Source organism: Bombyx mandarina, chromosome 11 (genome assembly GCF_030267445.1).
Source record: "Bombyx mandarina strain Sakado chromosome 11, ASM3026744v2".
Classification (NCBI taxonomy): domain Eukaryota; kingdom Metazoa; phylum Arthropoda; class Insecta; order Lepidoptera; family Bombycidae; genus Bombyx; species Bombyx mandarina.
The window spans coordinates 17699184-17723277 of NC_143218.1; the positions used below are offsets into that span (position 1 = coordinate 17699184).

At 35.9% G+C, this 24094-nt stretch overlaps 1 protein-coding gene across 4 annotated transcripts in view; it reads right to left on the bottom strand.

Moving 5' to 3' along the window:
- Nucleotides 1-24094, bottom strand: part of LOC114243277 (adenylate cyclase type 2) — a 236454-nt gene that overhangs the window by 182607 nt on the left and 29753 nt on the right. For 2 of the 4 annotated variants that reach the window (XM_089731132.1, XM_089731131.1), the window contains exon 1: nucleotides 10687-10851. The exons of the other annotated variants lie outside the window; for them this stretch is intronic. In XM_089731132.1, the coding sequence (XP_089587258.1) occupies nucleotides 10687-10717 (31 nt within the window). In that variant the 5' untranslated portion in view covers nucleotides 10718-10851. Of the gene's footprint in view, nucleotides 1-10686; nucleotides 10852-24094 lie in introns of those variants that run through there. 4 annotated transcript variants of the gene reach the window in all.

Here is a 24094-nt window from a genome sequence, read left to right on the forward strand (position 1 = left end):
TTCGATTACTGCGGGACCACTAGTGACATTAATAATTACAATTTATTATTCATAACTGACTGTAAGCTGTGAATACTGACAAGGACAGACGAAGACTGTTTCAAATCAACGGTCTGTTGTAACAAAATGCTTGACTATTTATTCAGTTTTTTATTATACCAACCCAAACCAAACAATAGCATCCATACCAGCTATTTATGAAAATATGTAAATGCCTAATACACGATCACAAATAACTTCTACGATATATTAGGTTTAAATCGTGTAATAAATCTAAAATTTGCAATTTACAAATTTGCGTTATTACTCGTTGCAGCGAGTATTATGAGCACAACACCACGCTTATTTCCATCGCGATGTACTCATGGGTTCCGAGTGAAAATATGGTACAGTGGCTCCTATAACCACATGAGAAAAAGTTAAACATGAGCTATTAATAAATGACAATAACAAAAGAGAATAATTATTTATGGCAAATAAACACAGTTTAAATAAAAGTTCCGTAGAGTAAAGAATAGCCCTTTCGTCTGGCTAATGGCAGGACTATTTGAACGCATTCTGACGGCCCACATAGCTTACGGCAGAGCAGTATTCTTTCTGAAAGAGGCGTTCAATGAAGGACCAGCCTATCTTGGCTTTTACGGTGGTACGATAGAAAGGGGTGCTGGAAAAGCACCGAATGACCCACTAACTCCGCCGACTGATCGACGCCTATCTGGAAGCTACGTCGATCAGGTACATCGGTTCTCAAACTTGCGCGGAACTCCGCAGAGGACGATCCTTGGTTGCAAACTATAGAACATTGGGTATGACTGGGTGCTAAGAATTGATACGCTACGTCACGCTGGTCGTACCTCTGAACCTAAAGACTGAACCTAGAGGTACTACTCCTAGAGGTAAATCTCAGACCGTGTCGTATCACGTACTTTTCAAGAGTGCCACAAGGGTCAATGTCCAACATCGTGGATCGGCGTGTCCACCACATTGAGATCGGAGTTCAATTTAAATAGTCTTATGTTGAACAATTATTGGAATTGAAAATTTACATTTATAATTGAGCAAGCTTTTTGACAAATTATCAAAGGTATTTTAATTAAAACGAAAGCCAAAATAAAAGCATTAATTATAACGAAAACTAATAGAAAATACTTTTCATACTATTATGAACCTTAAACAACAGATGTGAGCGCATAGAATCCCACTATATTATTTTGGTCCATTGCCAAAGTCACGTCAAGGCCAATGACCGTTGTTTTGACTATGATACCACAGTTTCGAAACGTCAGTCAGATCACTATGCTTTAATGTAAACTTTTATTAACATTAGAAGTTTTACTATTATTAATATGCAGGGATAGATACCGTATCGTTATGCATTCCTATTTTTTTGGGAGGGCACTGAGATATATTTTGATTCTCGGTAGCCATTTAATTCCAGGTCGTATGTAATTTTTCTGTTAAACATAATATTAAGCCCGCTATGGACTACAAAATAAGAACTAAGGAATGCATAGACCTAGAGAAATTAATTTCTTCTCTCTCTCTTCTTTTTTTCTCTTAAATCAATTTTTATTGCTTAGGTTGGATGGATGAGCTGGTTGGTGTTCTATGATTACTGGGGCCCATAGACATCAAACGTGAATACCGCTACTTACCTTGAGACAAGAATTAAGTCTCAATTGTAGTTGATTACGGCCAAAATGGATGGTGGTTACATGGCATTTTGTGATTGTGCTAGAATATTATTATCCAATAATCTCAGACCGAAATTAAACACAATTTTGTATCTGGATCAGAAACGATAAGTTATCGCTATAATTATTCGAGTACTTTCATCACGTGAAGTATGTTATGAGTAAATGTCAGCAGGCTAATGCATACTAATTGCACACTTAAAACACATATCATAAAAATTATAAACATATACACATACACACTTATACACACCGTTATGTCAGAATTTATTTTCATACTTTCATATTGATTACAATGATTCCTTAGAATGTAATTTTACTGGTTTTATCGTTTTTAACGAATCCTACGTGTTATTTAAAGCTACATTTACGGTTGATGTTAATACAAGATGCCCTTATCCTATTGTTTCCATTTTATAATTTCCAACGCTTTGTATACTGCAGAGTTTTAATAACACATATATGGTAAGGCGTTGATAAGCTATTTTTTTCACTCAACCTTACAAATAGGGCCAATGAAATTTATCTTTGCTGTTTACATGAAAGCTATTATCCAGATGTTGTTTTTTTGATCTATTTTCATCTGTGCATTTGTTTTCCTCATTCTCCATAAATGCTAGACCAGTGCGGTTACGGTTTTCAATAATGCAATAAAATCATTCAGACGTAATTTATTCTGTTTTAAGTTGTTGAGTTCATTAGGATTATTCAAGAATATTGAAGACAATTTTATTGGAACTAGAGGTCCCGCAGTAGTCGAAATTCGACTATAATTAATTGGAATTGTAGGTTTGTACACTATTATGATTGTATTTTATACTTCTATAGACACAAATTTCGCCAAGACTACACTATAAAAAATATTAACAAAGACAAACAATATTTAATCTATTCTCAATTTGACAACAGACGTCAAGAACAAAAGTTTGTCAATAAATAGTATGCATGCGTGTGTGCGTCAAATACATGGTATGTAGTGAGTGTAATGTTTTCTTTATTGATTTAATGTATCTTTTATTCTTTTAATGTTTCTTCTCTATATTCTCTATAAGTGTGGCAAATTTCATACTCCTCCGTCCGCGCAATTTTCGTAAAAAGGGATACAAAGTTTTTGCTTTACGTGTTAATATATAGATAATTATTATTATTATTGATATTGTGACGATTTTCAGTTCATGTATAAAGAAAACTGTCGAAGTCATTAATGCAATGTACAGGTCTTGACAGTCACTCAAAACCAAGTGATTCAGCTCGTATTTTTATCTAAGGTAATAAAAAGACTACTGAATTTATTTCGCTAGTATATTTTCTGGCAATATGAACACGTTTATATGCAAAAATTCTTAAAGCACTATATCTAATGTCGTTTATTTTATTAGCTCTCATGGCAACTGGCGGAAAATTCCTTGCATTCAAAATGTATTTGTCATAATATTATTGGCACCATAAATATGATGGCAGTTCATAGCGACGCTTCCAGCCTATTTTCATTAGTTGACCACTGTGCATGGCGTCTGAGCTTGTCTCGACTGCACCTCATCTTCGTGTCTGATTAACTGCATTTTCGACTTTTACCGTATAGAGTTTTAGGGAAGGAGTATGACTCTTATTCCTATGTCTCCTACTATCTTCTGATTAAGCGCGTTGCGGAATCCAAGACAAATTATCTTGTTATTTATTTATCTCAACCCTTTTATTCTGTATTTTCGTATAGTGGCGACCATTCATTCTAGCTAAATAAGAAATACAGTGCTATTACTGTACTTACATCTGCCACTTATATATTATTATATATATTATCTGTACATAAGTGGCAGGCAAATACCCAAAGATGCGATATGATATCTTCAATTAGCAATTGATTTCTGACTTACTACTAAATGGGTAGCCTTTAGTTTAAGATGATAGATTTTAGCTAACTATGTGAACGGCAATCGATGATTTTGTATACATTACAGATATCAATATTTTATTTTGAAATTTAGGTAACGGCTATCCAAGAATTAAGTGATCGCGGACTTAAATTTATTTATGGATTAGAAAATAAACTTTCCTGCGAGTCTGAAGATTTAATGTTACTCTCAATATACAACTCTGACGTTGTTAGTGTTTCGGCCAAAACAAACAGCTTAAATTAAAATTGTATGACTGACTGCGGAGTGACTTTGGCGGTAATGCCTTGAGTTCATTTATTTCCATTTGTTAATTGGTGATCGTGGTTTACAATGACTATGGATTTTCGGGACTGGTACAACGTTGACTCGTCGATGATAGATATTTGCCGGTGTACATAATATTCAAGTGATAAGCGAACGTACTAATATCGAAGTCCTGAAACTTAGATTTTCTTCTGCAATATAGCCGTGATTATCTAGTATTTTAGTCAGGATCACTAATGCATACCATAATGGTACCAGGAGCGTGGGGCGTCCTCCAACCAGGTGTACCGACCACTTAGTGCGCACGGCTGGAAGTCGTTGGATGCGGAAGGCGGAGGAACGCATTATGTGGAAGGCATTGGGGAAGGCCTATGTCCAACAGTGGGCAGATCAAGGCTGATGATGATGATGACTAATGCATAACGTTAACGAGGTTAGCTTTAATTTTGTTACAAAGAAACGACGAAAGATAAGTTTGAATAGGTCGAAATTTTTAGTGGATATATACGCCACACAGCGATTAGTCGGTGGGCGGCATTTACATTGTTGATGCCTACGGGCTCCAGTCGCCACTTAAAACTGGTTGCCGTGAGCTTATCTATTCAAGCAATAAAAAAAATTTCATAATTTTAGCGAATGTGTAAGGCAGACGAACCAAAATACCAACCGATCAAGATCGATATGCCAATAATCAAAATTGAAGTGTCTTTTATTCGAGTAGACATTTACAGGTACTTTCGTGCATGCATTGGTTTTACGACCGATTCGGAAAGGGGTCGTTTTCAGATTTGGAGCCAAAAGCGAGTAATTTGGTTTAATTATCATAACTTTAATGTTACCGTAATTATAAGTACAGTAAATTTGTGTTGTCATGACAACAGGCACGTGGTCCTATAACTATATATTCATAAACATTGTTAAATTAGGAGTTGTATGTACATTAAAAGTTACCCCAAATCTCATTCGTATCACTGGTTCGAAATTTAAATTCTAACTCGTTTGCTATTTTTCCAGTAATGCGTGTTGAAATTCGGCAATTTTATTTAATCAGGATATAAAACAATAATAAAAGAAAACTAACTGGAAACTAACATTATTAAAAAAAAGAGAAGTACGGTTTCTAAGCTTTTAAAAAAGTTCTTGTCATTCGTGTTGGCGTTACCAAATGCGTAAATGAAAAATATAAATGAATATTATATAATATTATCAATAAATGAGTTATTGACTTGATTGTGACGAAGCATTTTTTTATTCAGAACGAACCTAAATACAAAAAAAAGATGCGTGGTGTCGTGGGACACCGGATAGGAACAAAGTTCCTTATTATAAAAATATAAATTTTAAGTTCTACTCGAAGCTTAAAGAAAATAAAACTGGAGGTTTCTCAACAACCCACGGTCATTCGGTAACGTGCGAACTTATTGTGGTACACTTCATTCACGGTTGTTTGCATAAGAGTGCGCAAACAAACGCTCTGAGATCGTGGTCAATGAATAATTAAAAAATATGTAATTTTTTGTACGTTATTACAAAGTTAAGTCGTACAGTGTGTGCATTACTAATGAAAATCTTACGTTACGGACGTTTTTTCCCGGTTAAGGTACCCCTCCGCATCGTCCCATAAGGAACTTCATTCCAAAAATGGAAATTTAGAGAAAGTTTAAATTCACTAAATCGTCACTTTTTTGTCCGCAAAATTGAAAACGACCCAATGCTGTTTCATATATGTGAAGAATCGAAGGCCGTCGCTTCTTCTCCGTGAAGACATCGACTGCGTAGCTCATTATAGAGGTTTCATTCTAAAGTCTTTTTTTTTCTACCTATGCTGATAGCCTTGGGAGGCTATTTCAGCATAGCCTTGACTAGTAGGTGAGCTCATGGGGCTCAAACCGAAGTGATGCTAACACTGACCCTAGCAAGAGCAGTGCTTTGCAGAATCAACCACCGGATCGGAAACGCGACACACTGAGAAGATCCGGCGAGAAACTCAGCGAGCTGTGTCTATGGGTTAATTCGCTCGTCGAGCCCTTCATCGCAAGCGACGGGTTCGACGAGGACGCTGACCGGTGCTTGTGGTACCTAAAAGCACCGTTAATGGATCGGGAGGATCCGTAATGACGTGTTTTGGGCTTCTGAAGTATATGAATCGCGACAACCACCTAATACCTCGACGACCATGAACTTACGTACAGAAATCAACAACATTCGCACGTGTCGCCCTTGAATTTTTGCTATGAAACCCTAGTTTATTATCGTGAAGCATCGCGTGTGTAATATTCATACACATTATACTCGCCGAGTGCTCACTCCAGGTAATTACATTGACCGACCGACCTTCGTAATTCATAATGCGTTGTGACTTAATCGATTAATGAATTAAACAAGTTATATTCACAAGGAGCTAGTGCGGGACTCCCAAAAAAAGTGAAATTACTTTAACATACAGTTTTCATTTACACCGGCAGATAGGCAGCCCAACGCGTGTATTAAAATAGTCATAAAGGGGTACTTTTAAATCGTCATAAAGAATACGCAAGAAATTCAGGACTTGGTATTTTCCAATCTTCAGTGATCTCAATATTTTTTTTATTGCCCCTGTAGGCAACCGAGCATACGGCCCACCATCAGACACTCACCATCAGAGTGGTTACCGTCGCCCATGGATTTCAGCAATGCCAGGGGCAGAGCCAAGCCGCTGCCTACCGAAAGCCAAGCCGCTGCTTACCGAGCCAAGCCGCTGCCTACCGAAAGCCAAGCCGCTGCCTACCGAGCCATGCCGCTGCCTACCGAGCCAAGCCCCTGCCTACCGAGCCAAGCCCCTGCCTACCGAGCCAAGCCGCTGCCTACCGAGCCATGCCGCTGCCTACCGAGCCATTCCGCTGCCTACCGAGCCAATACTTGATATTCGATTGTATTCATTAACATTTTAAGATTTAAATTCCTTTTAGCTATTGAGCTCGTTTATCCGTACGCTAAGGAAAAAAAAAGATAATAAGTCATGATAAGTATTCGTTAGTAACAAAATCACTTATTTTATTCTCAGCTACTCAATTATTTATCTACTATATTTACTTATATATTCCAATAAAGTAATTTTGATGGTATTTGTTGTCAATTGAGCTCACAGTACTATTTGCCACCAAGTGCGCACGTGCTCCTAAGGCTATATAGATAGACCATGCAACTCTTGAGTCCGTTAGATTAGTGCACAATCTATATGAAAGAGAATTTTGAGAAAGAGAGATTGCACACCGAATCACAGTCAACATTGAGAAATAATCAACAAGCCTCTATCGCTTTTCATTACTATTTTATAAGTACATACTTCCAATATTATTTATTAACAATTAGAGATATGTAACATAAACAAAGGTCTATATCCGTCTGAGAAGCAACTTCACCAAGCCCACTTTCCTTGCCTACCCCTAAAGCGTCCTAACCCACTGCGTGTTTGATCAATCAAAAACGAATATAGACACTCCCGTTCAGTTTCCCTCTACAAAAATTAAGTATTAACGTAAACAGAGAAAAAAAATCAATCAATTTCGCAACTCCACGAGACTTTAAGTGGCACCGAATCTCAGATATCTGAGAAAAATACTGAAGTATTTGTCTGATTTTTTCTGTTTATTCTGGATAGCGCCCGAAACGTTTATTGTTTTTGGGAGTTTTTTTTTTTCTTGCTTAGATGGGTGGACGAGCTCACAGCCCACCTGGTGTTAAGTGGTTACTGGAGCCCATGGACATCTACAACGTAAATGCGCCACCCACCTTGAGATATAAGTTCTAAGACCTCAGTATAGTTACAACGGCTGCCCCACCCTTCAAACCGAAACGCATTACTGCTTCACGGCAGAAATAGGCAGGGCGGTGGTACCTAACCGCGCGGACTCACAAGAGGTCCTACCACCAGTAGTTTTATGAAGAAACTTTATCGACCTTAAATTACATTGATCTACAAGTCTGAAGTATTTTATTTGGTTATCGAGAAACGTAGGCATACACTTTAATACTTTTATTGTTTAATCTCGTGTTTTTCTTTCACTAGATACTTTGAATGTATGGATGTTAATACTAACTCGGTGGTCTCAAACCACGAATACGATAAAGTTTTAGCGTGCGCCACAAAAGCGTTTGTAACAAACATACACCTTTTGTCCCGAGAATCACACTTTCGTGGTATTGACGGCCACACTTTCATCCCCAACATCCCTTTCGTAAATTTACCTTAACATACAAATGGCCTACGAAAGACGAGCAAAGAATTATTCTAATTAAAATCCAAATAGTATTATTCTCTTCGGATTCTGTGGTCATCCGTGACCAAAAAAACTCTAAGGTATTCGATACGTCAGAAATACATAATGTAATGATAAAAAAAAAATAGACGAAATTTAACGCAGTTTTAATTTTGATTATTTTATTTACCGAGTACGGCGGCAAGTGTCCACTTCTAAACTAAAAACCGTATCATATGAAACTAAATTTAACCGAAATGCTATCAAAATTATTTTATGTTTCTGAAACGCGTATGTTCTGTTGCGAACTAGGAAGCGTTCGGTTTCCCCTTTGGAATTTGATCTTGCATTGACATCGGTGTCAATGTCGTGCTTCGACAGTGAACAGTTTAAATATAACTCTGCGTAATTGAGTATTAGCACTCCTCACACAACCAAAGCGTCGCAATGGGGAGCGCGCTAGAATATCAGGACAGAACAATTCTGTCTACATTCTTAGCCTATCTATTACAAATCAAAATTACTGTATTCGGGCACTAAAAATCACTCGAATCTCGTATCATTCTCCTGCCCTTCTCCCAGTCAGCTGGGGTCGGCGCAAATGCTTTCTCCTTCCATTCTCTTGCTTTCTTAAACCATTTCTTCGCTCACTCCCCTCTTACACATATCGTCTTTCACGCAATCCATCCATATTTTTTTAAGTTTACCTCTTCCTCTTCATCACTTGAATCTATTATTTGAAATTATGTCATATATACGCTTGAATTTATTCTTGATTATCTTGATTATCACTTTGTACTTTGTCACCTTGTGAACAATTGAAGACGATCATCGCTAAAGATTCATTAGTATGAATTATATTAGTATATAGCGCTGTATCGAGTTACATACTTTTTGATTACCGATGACCCGGAGGTCTTGCCATCTTTACCAGAACGCGTGGACGTGAAAAGGCCTCAACCAGGAAGGACTGGGCTTGCTATCTGGGAGTGCCTAACGAGACCTAACCGCTCAATGGCGGCTACTTCGTGAGTGCTACTTAATGTAAATGTTATTAGCGCGATTCAGGCATTTGCCAAATATTTTCTATTCTATCATGACTGCTACCTCTGGAGAACTGTCATCGGCCACTGATACGTTATATTAATTTACAAGTTAGTCAGACGTGTTTAATATGGTGAAAAGGAGTATTAATAAAGAATAGTTTAAAAAAACTAACAAAATACGCTTTTATAGAAAGGGGTGCTTTTCAGGATATTATCAAAATAACCTTACTACTCATATCTGTTCATAAAATATTTATAACTACTGATACCATGCACCCCACGCTTTTATTACTATAAAGTATTTTTTTCTTACACTATTTTTAATTTAAATTTATTAAAATTTATTTTCTATTTTTTAGTTGGATTTTCTGTAAAAGCGTATTTTGTTAGTTTTTATAAACTATTATTTATTTTTCATTTTTAGTTGAATTTCAATTTTTTAAATATTGAATTGTCATCGGTCCTTAATAAGTATACCAAATTTCGAGTTAATCCGACGTTTTGAAGGGGGTCAGAATCATGTTCAAAGATTCCGTTACAAACATACATACGTCTGAAGCTAATAAAAGCGTATTAAAAAGAACGTCCGTCATGATTTATTACTATTTAAGTTTTCGAAGCAATTGTTTTTCGGTTGTTTTTTTTTAAATTTCCTTCTACATATTATCACGACATATTCGTTAACGTTTTGCTGATATCAAATGCATTTACATGTCGACTTGACGAAAATCGAATCGTATTTTTTTCTTTGTAATTCACCTTTATTTATTCAATCGTTTATATAGGTATAATAACTGCTGAAACTACATTTAATAAAAAACCAGACTACACCCAAATTACATTTAATTTTACATAACAAACCTCATAGTTAAATGTAACACAGCGTAATTACTTCCTACGACTTGTCTTACCTTAACCGCGGTATACTTTATGAAAACTTATGAATTTGACGTGAATATTTTGATATTTGTTTTTATATATACTCGTATAATTATACTTCAGAATGAATAAACAATAAAAGATTAAGTGCATTTTCTATGATTTAATAAAAAAATAACATTTAAAACCTTTAATCCATTTTAAAATTAATATAAAAATTAAACAGTATTATTACTAATATATAAATTTACAGTGGTTTTTACGGATGTTATGTTATAACTACTGAACCATTCATCCGACTGACTTGAAACTTGGTATTCATGTAGAAAATACATGTACTTAATGGATAGGCTAATATTTATATGAGTGCTGGACCCCTTAATAATAATGACAATAAATAATAATGTTAATTTTAAATGCCCAGCGAAGCGAGCGAGTACGGCTACTGAACTCTCTTTCCATTCAATGACAGACAGGTGATTTAGTTTAAGAAAAATAATTTTTTAAACTAAAGAGTTTTAAAGATCTTAAGTGATATAGGTTTTTCTTCACATACATAATACAACAAACCACGTCATAATGAATTATCAACTTTTGTTTATCTAAGACAAAAATCACTTTAAGAACTATGCACCTACGAGTATAACGAAGCCTAAAAACATTGACTTACCTTCGATACTGTCAACGTCCATATCCGCCATGCTTTAATTAAAACTTCACAACATCAAAACATATTCGAAACAAAATCATGAACACGATATAACAGTAGCGAACATTCGATTCGCAAACTTTGCTTGATATTGCAATAAGCCGCGCGCGTCCTCCCGCCACGACCGCCCTATACGGACTAAACGCGGACGAAAAACATAAAGGAAAACTTATCTGAAACTCTTGACAGATCTTACATTAGTAACTAGCTGACCCGGCAGACTTCGTAGTGCCTCAATCGCTAAATAAAACACCTAAACATTTGTATAAAATAAACTTAAAACAAACAAAAGGAATTTGTCCTACGGGGGACACATGAAAGGAAAAATAAAATTGTTATTTTTATTTAATTCCAAGTATTTTCATATTTATCTACCTTTTAAACCTTCTCTGGACTTTCACAAATAATTCAAGACCAAAATTAACCAAATCGATCCAGCCGTTCTCGAGTTTTAGCGAGACTAACGAACAGCAATTCATTTTTATATGTATAGAAGAAGAAGATAGTAATAATGTTTAAAATTAAATTAGAACATCACGCAGAGCAATGAGATCCTATTTAACATGTAAAATAGCAGAAACTTAGAAGTCGTCGTGGCCTAAAGGATAGAATTCCGGTGCATTCGCATGTAGCGATGCACCGATGTTCGGATCCCGCAGGCGATTACCAATTTTTGTAATGAAATACGTACTTAACAAATGTTCACGATTGACTTCCACGATGAAGGAATAACATCGTGTAATACAAATCAAACCCGAAAAATTATAATTTGCGTAATTATTGGTGGTAGGACCTCTTGTGAGTCCACGCGGGTAGGTACCACCGCACTGCCTATTTCTGCCGTGAAGCAGTAATGCGTTTCGGTTTGAAGAGTAGGGCAGCCGTTGTAATTATACTGAGACTTTAGAACTTGTATCTCAAGGTGGGTGGCGCGTCTACGTTGTAGATGTCTATGGGCTCCAGTAACCGCTTAACACCAGGTGGGCTGTGAGCTCGTCCACACATCTAAGCAATAAAAAAAAAGCTCTTAATTGAGATCAAAAAATAAATAAATAAATGTAACGCGTTAATCATTTTTAAACACCTCATAAAAACTCAAATCGTAGAACATACGTAAAAGTACTTAATATGTTAACGCGGAGATCAAAGTTTGTTTACAGCTGTACACGCTTCAACCTAAGAACGGTCGTACAGGAAATTTGGCACTTTCTTTGTACGCGGATTCTTCTTCATGAATAAAATATAACTGACGTTGCAGCTGTTTAATCATCGAAGTGAAGAACAAAAAGAGATACTCAAGAGAGAAACAATTATTTAGCTTGTTCTACATGTTTAATTTCTACCGCGGTCAAGAAATTATATTATATACCTTTGAATCTAATACTACCATGACTCGTCTTCAAAATATTAGAAGACTGTACCTTACGCATAGGTCGTGATTTTAGCAAGTGTGAACACTATGACATGACCAAACGAGGCTTGCAAAGAATATTCAATGATAGGTAACGACTGGGCTATGCCCCTAGGATTACAGACGTCCATGAGCGACGTTAACCGATTACCATCAGGTGGGTCGTGTGCTCATCTGCCTACAAAGGCAACAAAAAAACAAAAACAAAAAACTTCTATATTTGCGTATTTCATCTGAACTCTATGACTCCGGTAACTATTTAGAATCTGGTAGGCCGTGGGCTTAGACACCGATCTAATGCATTAGCAAAAGAACTCGTTCACAGCATTCACAATTTTATGTGCACATAAAAGGCATCCTTCGTCGTATCTATAGGGCTGTGACATGGTCTGCCCATCAAAGTCAATGCACAGATAAATCTACTTTAACTGTGAACACACACGTACACCAGATACCTACTCGTAGTAATAATTTATATGGCAGTAGTGAGACGCGGGAAGCATTCGCGATTCGTAACTGTCATGTCGGGGGCTGTATATGAAATATACAAGTGGGAAAATGCCTCGCGCCCTACATAACCTAAGCTAAAGATGCTATACTAGAAAACTCTGTTGAGGTCCAAAAATAAGCGAACAAACAAGTATAACTGTAATTAAAGATTTGTATATTATAGATACAGGAATAAATAAGTGATTTTGTTTGCAATTGTTATTAGGTTTGGTATTATCGAAGATAAATTTTTTTATTGCATATGTTGGTGTACGAGCTCACTCACCACCTGGTATTAAGTGGTTACTGGAGCCCGTAGACATCTACAACGTAAATGCCGATACCCACCTTGAGACATGAGTTCTAAGGTATCAGTTTTTACAGTACAACGGCCAGTCCAAGCCTTCAAACGGAAACGCAATCCTGCTTCACCGCAGTAATAGGCAGGGTGCAGGTGGTACCTACCCGTGTGGGCTCGCAAGACCACAGAGTAAAACCAGAAAGAAATTTTAAGAAAAGACGTATTTAGAATATGCATTTTGATTTTATTTTCCGATATGTATGTAGTGTTGTACAAGTTTCAAATGAAAACAAAGTTGTAGGAAAACTTTATAATTATTGATATAATCCACCTTGTTTAGTCGTTAGATGCCTTGACTACAATTTGGTCGGAGTTATAATTTATATTAAACATATTTGACATTCTCTAGGGGTCTAGACATACTCGTATTCGTTATTGCGTTTGTGACATTCGTAACATAAGAAAGAACATGCTAACTTTAGGTCGGTGAATGTGGAATATTTTAATACATACAATAGAATTGTACTATTAGAAGTAAAAAGCTTTGAGTGGTATTTTTTACACTACACAAAATCAAATTGTGCGGGAAAGTGCGAGAAAACACGCAAAGGGCCAAATGGCCTATTCTTTTCTCGAATCAATAGCAAGTATTGCTAAGTAATAAGTATTGAAATAGACCAGCCCACTGAGTTTGTCGCCGGGTCTTCTCGGTGGGTTGCGTTTCCGATCCGGTGGTAGATTCTGCGAAGCTCGGCTCTTGCTAGGGTTCGTGCTAGCAACAACGTCAGGTTTGAGCCGCGTGAGCTCACCTACTCGCCCGGTGACGCTGATATGGTCTCTCAAGACCATCAGCTTAGGTAGGGGAAAAAATTTTAGTTCGAAATCGTGTATTTGTTTTAAAATACCAAAAGCCGATCGACAATCTGACAATTAATTAATTTCGTTGAATATCTAATAAAGTCACGCGGGGACTTCGAAGTCGTTGTGGCCTAAAGGATAAGACGTTCGGTGCATTCGTATCTAGCGATGCACCTATGGTCGAATCCCGCAGGCGGGTACCAATTTTTGTAATGAAATACGTACTTAACAAATGTTCACGATTGACTTCCACGGTAAAGGAATAACATCGTGTAATAAAAATCAAACATGCAAAATTATAATTTGCGTAATTACTGGTGGTAGGACCTCTTGTGAGTCCGCATGGGTAGGTACCACCGCCCCGCCTATTTCTGCCGTGAAGCAGTAATGCGTTTCGGTTTGAAGGGTGGGGCAGCCGTTGTAACTATACTGAGATCTTAGAACTTATATAAGGTGGGTGGCGCATTTACGATGTAGATGTCTATGGGCTCCAGTAACCACTTAACATCAGGTGGGCTATGAGCTCGTCCACCCATCTAAGCAATTAAAAAAAAAAAAACCTTCAGCACACCAGATGCGCAAAATTAAATTATCACAAACAATTGAATAAGCGATCGTGCATTACTAAACACGTTGGATGGATATCACATAATTTGACGCCAGTACACGCCCATGGAAATATTAACGGGCTGTGTCACAGGAAGAACGCTGTCAAGGCAACATCTAAAATACTTTTTGAAATAAATTAATTCTCGTAAATGTGAAATTTACGTTATATATTATTGATTTTGAAAATTGTATTGAAGTAGGAAAGAAAAAAAATCGAGATTTCTAAGCAGAAAGTTTTCTTTTTTTTTATTGCTTAGATGAGTGTACGAGCTCACAGCCTACCTCGTGTTAAATGGTCACTGGAGCCCATAGACATCTACAACGTAAATGCGCCACCCACCTCGAGATATAAGTTCTAAGGTCTCAGTATAGTTACAGTTTAGAATTATTATATTTTTTTGTTGTAAAAACAGATACCTAAACGTACTCATGGTCACGATTAAGTTGTTGCTGGAGCCCACGGTTATCGAAATGTAAATGCCGCTAACGACTTTGAGACATGAGACCTAAATCTCAACTGTATACGGGTTGTCCCTTCAAATATGGTAAGCGGAAATCGAAAGAGGCTTGGTATCTACATGTGCAAGCTTACCACATGTACACTATTGGTAATACAAATAATGCCCTCGCCCGGTGAATTCAAATTCAAATTCAAAATCATTTATTTCAACTTAGATGTCAGTATGACACACTTGTTGAATGTCAAAATACAAATAACAATGTTAACTCTACCACCGGTTCCAAAAAAAGCCACAGTCCTGAGAAGAACCGGCGAAACAAACTCAGCGGGCTTTTTTTTTGTTTTTTCTCAAATATTTTCTTTTTTTTAAATAAATAAAAATATTTACAATAAAGGAAATACCAGTTTTTTTTTTTTTTTTTATTGCTTAGATGGATGGACGAGCTCACAGCCCACCTGATGTTAAGTGGTTACTCGAGCCCATAGACATCTACAACGTAAATGCGCCACCCACCTCGAGATATAAGTTCTAAGGTCTCAGTATAGTTACGACGGCTACCCCACCCTTCGAACCGAAACGCATTACTGCTTCACGGCGGAAATAGGCGGGGTGGTGGTACCTACCCGTGCGGACTCCCAAGAGGTCCTACCGCCAGTGATTACGCAAATTACAATTTTGCGGGTTTGATTTTTATTACACGATGTTATTCCTTCACCGTGGAAGTCAATCGTGAACATTTGTTGAGTACGTATTTCATTAGAAAAATTGGTACCCGCCTGCGGGATTCGAACACCGGTGCATCGCTTCATACGAATGCACCGGACGTCCTATCCTTTAGGCCACGAAGACTTTTTAAAAAAAAAAATACAAAATCAAAAAATACGATTAAAAAAAAAATAATAATAATGAAAAATGAAAAGGCCAGGAGCGAGCGCCTCATTCGCACGTAGTGCCATCTAGTAAATAATCCTTAACTTTATAATATGCCTTGTTGCACAAACGTTCTTTGACAGTTTTCTTAAATCTATGAACAGGTAGTAATTGACTGATTGAATCTAGTATGACCCCTCGAGGTCACTAGAATAGATAGGAAAAATAAGAAATAATAATAATAATTAGACGATAAGATTTTTTCGTCATATTTCTTGAGACTGTGCTAAGTACAAATTTACTAGAAAAATAGATACCTGATTGAAAGATTTAAACATGACTAGTGCCTACAAATTTTAATTATGATTTTTGTAAATACAACTGAAACGTCATGTTTTTTGCTATTTACGATGTTCCTTCCAGAAAACTCGATGTATTTCATTCTTTCTATCTGAAGAATATCGTAGGTGGCCGTATATTGCGTTGAGTTTCTTCGTACGGGCAAAGAAAAAGTTTTGTGTATTATTACATTATAAGATATGTCACAAAATAACATGGTATGAATAGAAGAGGTGCTTTCAAATAATTAATAGTATTTTTAGATTGATTTTATACTCAAAATATTATTTGCTTGCACAGCTACCTTGTAAAGTTTACACTTATAATATGAATATGATATTATCGGCGGACAAGTCACACACGGTCATCTAGCTCCAAGCAAGAATTCCCTGTACTAAGCACACCAGAGATTCATATACGTACTTATAAACGTTTAGTTAGATGCACATAACGATACTGCTACGCGCTGGGACTCGGGATAAATAAAACTTTCACCGAAGTAGAAATTAAAACTCTATTTAAAAGTAGAACCGATTCCTTCGTGTCATCTCTGGAACGCTTTCATGTTCGATACGATAACTCTACAACTGTCGAGAGCTATTAGTAGTAGTACTAGTCGTTTCCACGTGTGTTTCCGCTATTCGATAATAGATGGCGTTACACTTCTCGAGCGTTCTCGATATTTCTAGTTCATTTGATATTCGTTTCTGCTATTTGATGCCAGATGGCGTTACTCTTACCGGCGTAACAATGCTAAACACCCAGCCAAAGCAAACATTTTTTTTCCTCAGGCGAATGCCCGATGCGGGAATAAAACCCATAATCATTCTCGAACAAGCAGCTATGTCGCTTACTACTCCACCACCGAGTTAGTCAAACTCATGTCGCTGAACCTAGAGTTTCATTAGTTAACTTAGCCCTTAAATGTGAAAATGGCCTCCGAAAACCTTAAAAATTTCTCCGATCCTGCTGAATATTTCATTTTGTGGGTAACTCTGAAATAGACCACGATAATTTACAAGGTAAATTGCTCTACTTATTTTCTCTTCGGTTTCCTCCCTCGGCCAAATCTTGTAGATGTTGTGGACATGTAAGCCACTTAAGACATAGAAACAATAACTGTTAAAACCTTAGGTAAATTTAAAACAGTAAAGTCGAATCTATGCATTTCTCATTTAGCAAATATAGCCGCGTATAAATTATAAATCTGTCCACGAAATTCTAAGTAAATATCACTGATTTTTTCAGCGGGGAATCTTGTAATACTGGCGTTAATGTTGATCGTGAATCTGCTAGAGACTAGAGTCGGTACCGCTAATTAAATATTTATGTCGCGAAGCATCATCCGTTACATGAAGGATAAGATACCTTGCGATGACATTCCTTGAAGTGGGCGATATTCACGTTATGAACTCTGCAGGCAACTCCTTAATACTAGATGGATCGTGAACAAACCTAGCCGTGAACACTAAGTTAAAATGATAATACAAAAACATAAAAACATCAAATATATAAAATAAACCCATATTTTTTGGTAAATTTGATGTGAAAAACAATACAAAATAGAATTGCCACTTAAATGTAAATTATAAGCACAATAAAGACTTGATGTAGTCAAATATGAATGAAAATACATGCGGCGTAAGTTACGAGATGGCTCGACGTATGAAATGAAATCTTAGAGAAGGATTTTATTCATTCCTTATTCAGTTTATTATTTGACTGCTCTCTCGCTGATAACGATTGTAAGAAATGCGTGGTATTTAAAAGGGGTTTTACTCTCCTGCTTGCAACTCTGTTGTCACTAATTGATTTTTATTGCCACTTACGTCACGCGGATGCAGACAAGCATACAGTCGATCTGATGGTCAGTCACAGTTCAGTTGAGCCGTATGCTCGTCTGCCTACAAGGGCAATAAATAAATAAAAAACAAACGTGTGGCACTCGGGAACTGCCGCGGTAAAGCTATTGCATAGCATTTTTTATCAACTTATGCAATTATAATTAGACAATGATAATTTAATATTCAAACAATAATAAAACAAGACCACGCTATTTTAAACATGAATAAAAGCAAAACCTTAACTGTCCCCTTCACACTCATAAGTTAGACCGCGCGAGAGAGAGATGGGCAGACTTTTCATGATGCGCATGCAGTGTGACGTCACGCCACGCGCTTATTCACAACACAACGTGTGAATGTGTTGAACACGAGCTACATGGTAGGCGGAGTGAGGTTTTTTTCGTTACCGAATGTCATGATTCGGTCTCCGCGCTCAAGGCCCGCGATAAAAGCTATGCAATAGCTTAAAAATGATAAAGATACATATAAAAAAACTTCCCATCTAGAATGTCATGCTAAGAAGAAAAATGTACACTACTAATACTGCCAAAACACTACTTATGAATCGCCAACACAAATAGACAAAATCCATAGTTTCTCGTCGGAACTTCTCAGTGGGTGGCGATTCTGATCCGGTGGTATATTCAGCGAAGCACTACTCTTGTTAGTCTTAGCAATTTCTCTCAGGCTGAAAACTGTGAGCTCGCTTATAAAACCGTATGTAGCTGGAATACTCCCTCGAGACCACCCGCGATTACATAGGATCTCCATTATTCTATTCTATTTTTTTTTTATTGCCCTTTTTGGCAGACGAGCACATGGCCCACTTTATGGTGAGTGGTTACCGTCACCCATGGACTTCAGCAATCCTAGGGGCAGAGCCAAGCCGCTGCCTACCGAATTATATAATAACATCGTGAAATACGGTTAAAGTATTTCAATTTCAGCGAATTTTCCGACAGTAAAATGAGTTAATACTTGCGTCATTATCCTCTATATATCCCCGGGAAGCCGTTTATCTATTTAACGTCTCAGTTCGTCTATACGAGTTTTTTTTTATCCCCAATCGAACATGGGTGCATCGTAAAAAATTACCAAACTGATTTATTAGCAATGAAATCTTCGGCGATTTTTAGTGTCGAATGCTGTGGAACGGGCTCATTCCACAAATCTTCCTTAGGGTTGTATCGTTAAAATATATTCAGTATTTTAGTGATCTGTGGAGTGCGGTGTGAACATCATAAACAAACGTTTGATCAAAAGCTGTTTCAACATCAAAATTTTCGTCGTGATTCCTTAGGGCTTCGGTAATAACATCAGAGCCTTTCTCCTACGATCTGGTGCAAAAAAAAAACGTTAAGCTTTTTAAAAAGACTAGAGGTCACTTTGTACACTATTATGATTGTATTTTATATTCTTCTATAATCACAAATTTCGCCAAGACTACACTATAAAAAATATTAAAAAAGACAAACAATATCTAATCTCAATTTGACAACAGACGTCAAGAACAAAAGTTTGACAATAAATAGTATGCACGCGTGTGTGCGTCAAATACATGGTATGTAGTGTGTGTAATGTTTTCTTTATTGATTTAATGTATCTTTTATGCATTATATAAAAAAAATATTAGCATTGTGCACTTCTTCTCTATATTCTCTATAAGTGTGGAAAATTTCATACTCGTCCGTCCGCGCAATTTTCGTAAAAAGGGATAAAAAGTTTTTGCTTCACGTATTAATTAAAAAGATAATACTTACTTCATACGTGTCACGGATTTTTTGCGGAATAGCAAATCTACAGATTAAATAAATAATAGTTTAAAAAAAAACAAAAAAATACGCTTTTATAGAAAATCCAACTAAAAAACATGCATGGTATCAGTAGTTATAAATATTTTATGAATAGATATGAGTAGAAGGGCTATTTTGATAATATCCTGAAAAGCACCCCACGCTTTTTTACAATAAAATCATTTTTTCTTACACTATTTTTAATTAAAATTTATTAAAATTAATTTTCTATTTTTTAGTTGGATGTTCTATAAAAGCGTATTTTTTTAGTTTTTTTTATACTATTATTTCTTTTTCATTTTTTATTTGTATTTCAATTTTGAAATTTTTTTTTTTAAATATTGAATTATCAGCGGTGCTTAATAAGTATGGCAAATTTTGAGTTAATCCGACGTTTTGAAAGGAGTCAAAATCATGTTCAAAGATTCCGTTACATACTACTTAACATACATACGTCTGAAGCTAATAAAAGCGTATTAATAATACTTACTCTAGCATAGAATAGCATATCTACAGATTAAAAAACCACGAAACTGCTGAATAATATGTATATAGCGTGCGATAGAAAATCCTTTGAAATAAACGTACAACTTTCTCCCGAGAATCACACTTTCGTGGTATTTGACGGCGACACATTCATCCCCAACAACCTTTCGTAAATTTATCTTAACATAAAAATGGCATAGACAATATATGTTTTCATTCTCTTTCTGAGAAACGAAAGACGAACAAAGAAAATTCCAATTCAATCCAAAATCCAAAAAGGATTTTCTTTGGTTTCTACGGTCGTTCGTGGCTGTAAAATTGTAACGTATTCAAAACGTATGACAGAATATATTAAAAATAAAAAAAGGTGAGATAGGTACCGTAAAAGTAGTTTTAATTAAATTATCCCCAGTGTGATTGAATCTGCCACTATATCTCAAAATTATTATTAGACTCTTAAGTCTTGGTGCAGTTTGAAATTTTGCACTTGATGCATGCCTTTACTAGATTCATGTATTATTTTGTATATTTATCACAAAAAATTACTAATTCGAGTTACATAATACAAAATTTTGTATAATTTCAATTTATTTGAAAAACGGTAGTGTGCTAATTGAATTGATACTACTCCATATTCGCGACACCAAAAATCTTCTCTCTTGTATATTTCGTCAAAATTCAATTACAACATAAGCTAACCATGAAAATAAACTGTTTTCCATAAAGCTATGGAAAACCTAAAATGGAAAACCATTTGAAATGCGTCAGGATTTGATGCACAATGTTATTATGGTTGAATACATTACTCTCGAGGAATAGCGTATAAAATAAATCATGTTCATTGCCAATTCAGAGCACAAAGATAGTAAGATCGTCACCACTCTATCAAAGATTTTGTGTCGCGTAAAACGACTTTACACGTATTGAGTAGAACGATTTATCTGATTTGTATTACATATTATAAATATAACGATCAGTTGATTTTAAAGGCTATAATTTATTTTGTTATTTTTTTAGTTTTCGATAAATTATTATATTATTATGATGATCTATATATTAATACGTGAAGTAAAAACTTTGTACTCCTTTTTACGAAAATTGCGCGGACGGAGGAGTATGAAATTACCCACACTTATAGAGAATATATAGAAGGAGTGCAGAATGTTATTTGTTTTTTTTTGAATTATGCATATAAATACATTAAATCAAGTAAAAAAAACATTACACTCACTACCATTTTTTTGACACACACGCATGCATACTATTTGTTTACTGTCAGGCTTTTCTTATTGCTTATAGTCTGTGGTCAACTTGAGAACAGATTAAATATTGTTTATCTTTATTAATATTTGTATAAAGTGTAGTCTTGGCGAAATCTGTGAATAAAAAAATATAATAGTGTTTGACAATAGAATCATAATAGTGTACAAACTTATAATTTCAATTAATCATAGTCGAAATTCGACTAACGGTGCAACACTAGTAACGATTAATCGTGCGTGTATTCGACTAAATGTGTTTTATGAGTCATAGCAAAAGTCAGCTCACGATCGATATGACAGTGTGGCGTTTATGAACACACATTTTTATGATGCGTAAGCCGGAACGCACGAGAGGTGGGAAACAGAATATAGTCTGTGCCACGGGACCTTTTTACCGCCAAATATTTAAAACGTAAAAATATTTTTTAATGTGATAAATAACTAATTTAATGTAATTACTTACAATTATTTATGCCGCTACAACAATAAAATTTATATTGTTCCAACTGTGGTGTTAATTATATAAAACACGACTTTACGGCGAAATAAAGAAGGGACTCTATATGAACTCCCTTAACAGTATTTCTTACAAGCTTACGCTGCAAGCAACATACTTCAAATCTATCGTTACTCAAAGCACTCCTAAACACAATTCGCATTACTACTATCGATGAATACTAAGCTTGATATAACTGACGTGATGGTACTGATTCTAGCTAACGTTTTGTCGTCTTCTAAGATATTCTTCGGAATGAATTGATAGTGTAGAATATGTAGCACGCTGTCATTTTGATTACCTCGTCGGGTAATTGGTTAGCGACCCAATTTCTTCACCACGGTATCAACTTATCGCAATTTGTACCACGGAAAAAAAACGAGAAGTCTCTATTTGACTAACGCCAATAGAAGTTGTCGAGTGATTTCCTAACTTCCAGAGTACAAAATACAAAGGGAACTTTGTAGTCTTGATGTCCCTTTATTACCTTTTGATGAATGAGATCGAGTCTCCGACCTTAAAACCGACCGTATAGTTGATTCAATCATTGAGCCAGTAAATGACTAGTTACTGATTTTGCAATACGCTTATAAATACAAACTTCAGAAGTCCCATCTTATAAGACAACGGCCTACACTTGTAAATAAGTATTAAACTATCGTCTTGCAATTATAACATTAAAACTATACACTACACGTCCTTGTAAGCATCAAATAGTGACGAATAAGTGTGACATGACCCTTAAGAATGTTAATCAACAGTAGCGAATCCTCGAAGGCTCGATTTAATCTCCCCTGCCTCATAAAATCCCTGAAGGTGTTTCGGAGCGTGTAGAAATCCCGTATACAGGTCCCGTTAAATCAACAGACAGTCGGAGTGCCTTGACATTCGCCGCAGCATGAAATTCAAATCATAAACCAATTTTACAGTGCGTTAACAAGGAAACGAGCGCCGATTACGATCTGGCAAATTGCACCTAACGTTCTTCTCTCACGTTTATCTCGCACGAGGTCTCGCGACGAGATGTTAATTTTTAGATCTGTGACAATTTGTCATATTCCAGAATGTGGATATGGAAATGTAATCATTTTATACGGCAAATGAGAAGGTGAATATAGATCAACAAAATGAAAGCCGAAACATTTGAACAGGACTGCAGGATTCTTAAATGTGTTGCGTAATTTTCTTCGTGTTGTCACGAAAATTACGCTCTCACATACTCTTCATATCTCTTTTCTTGACCATGGTGATGTCAGCTATATTGGCCGAAGTACAACTCAATAAACTTGAGCCTCTTCAAAATTTATTTCATACTTGGGTTAAGACAATTTTCTCGCTAAATTCAACTGGTTGACTTTTTGTTTTTCCCAGAATTTTTGCATCCTTTTATTATTTTACACTATTTATTATCTTTGAGTTCGTCCGTGATACACCTATTTTATTCCTGAGATCATCAGAGAGCATGCAATTAATGAAGCCAATGCATTACACGAGGTTTTATGGGCGTTCTTATACAGTTCAGGCCATTCGTTAGAGGAAAGCACTCTAGGTACGTAAAAGGTCTGCTGAAACACTAACTTCCATCAAATTCTCGTTTAAAACCATTATTTATTCGATTGTCAATGTTTTTGATTATGTTTGACATTTTGCTTTTGTACACATATTCAATTGATCTAAAATAATTAGGTATATGAAATGTATTCACATTCATTTATGTTTACATTAGTATTAGTAGTAATAACGTTTTCACTATATTTTATTACTAGCTTTTGTCCGCGACTCTGTTCGCGTGGAATAGTTACTTTGGCATAACGCTAAATTTTACCCCCCGCTTCATTGACATAGAAGGTGAAAATATTTTTGAATTATAGAATGTTAAGGAGCTATTTAAATGCCTATTTTGAAACAATTTTTATTGGTGCTCTGCCTGTATTGGTTTTCCTATAGCCTTCTTCAATAAATAGGCTATCTAATACTGAAAGAATTTTTCAAATCGGATCAGTAGTTCCTGAGATTAGCGCGTTCAAACAAACAAACTCTTTAGCTTTATACCAACCTTTACTTCATTTCTTCATACCTAAATGATCCAAAGTAGTGAAAAATCTAGATCGTCTTACAGAAATATATCTTGGGATAGACAAAAACTAAAA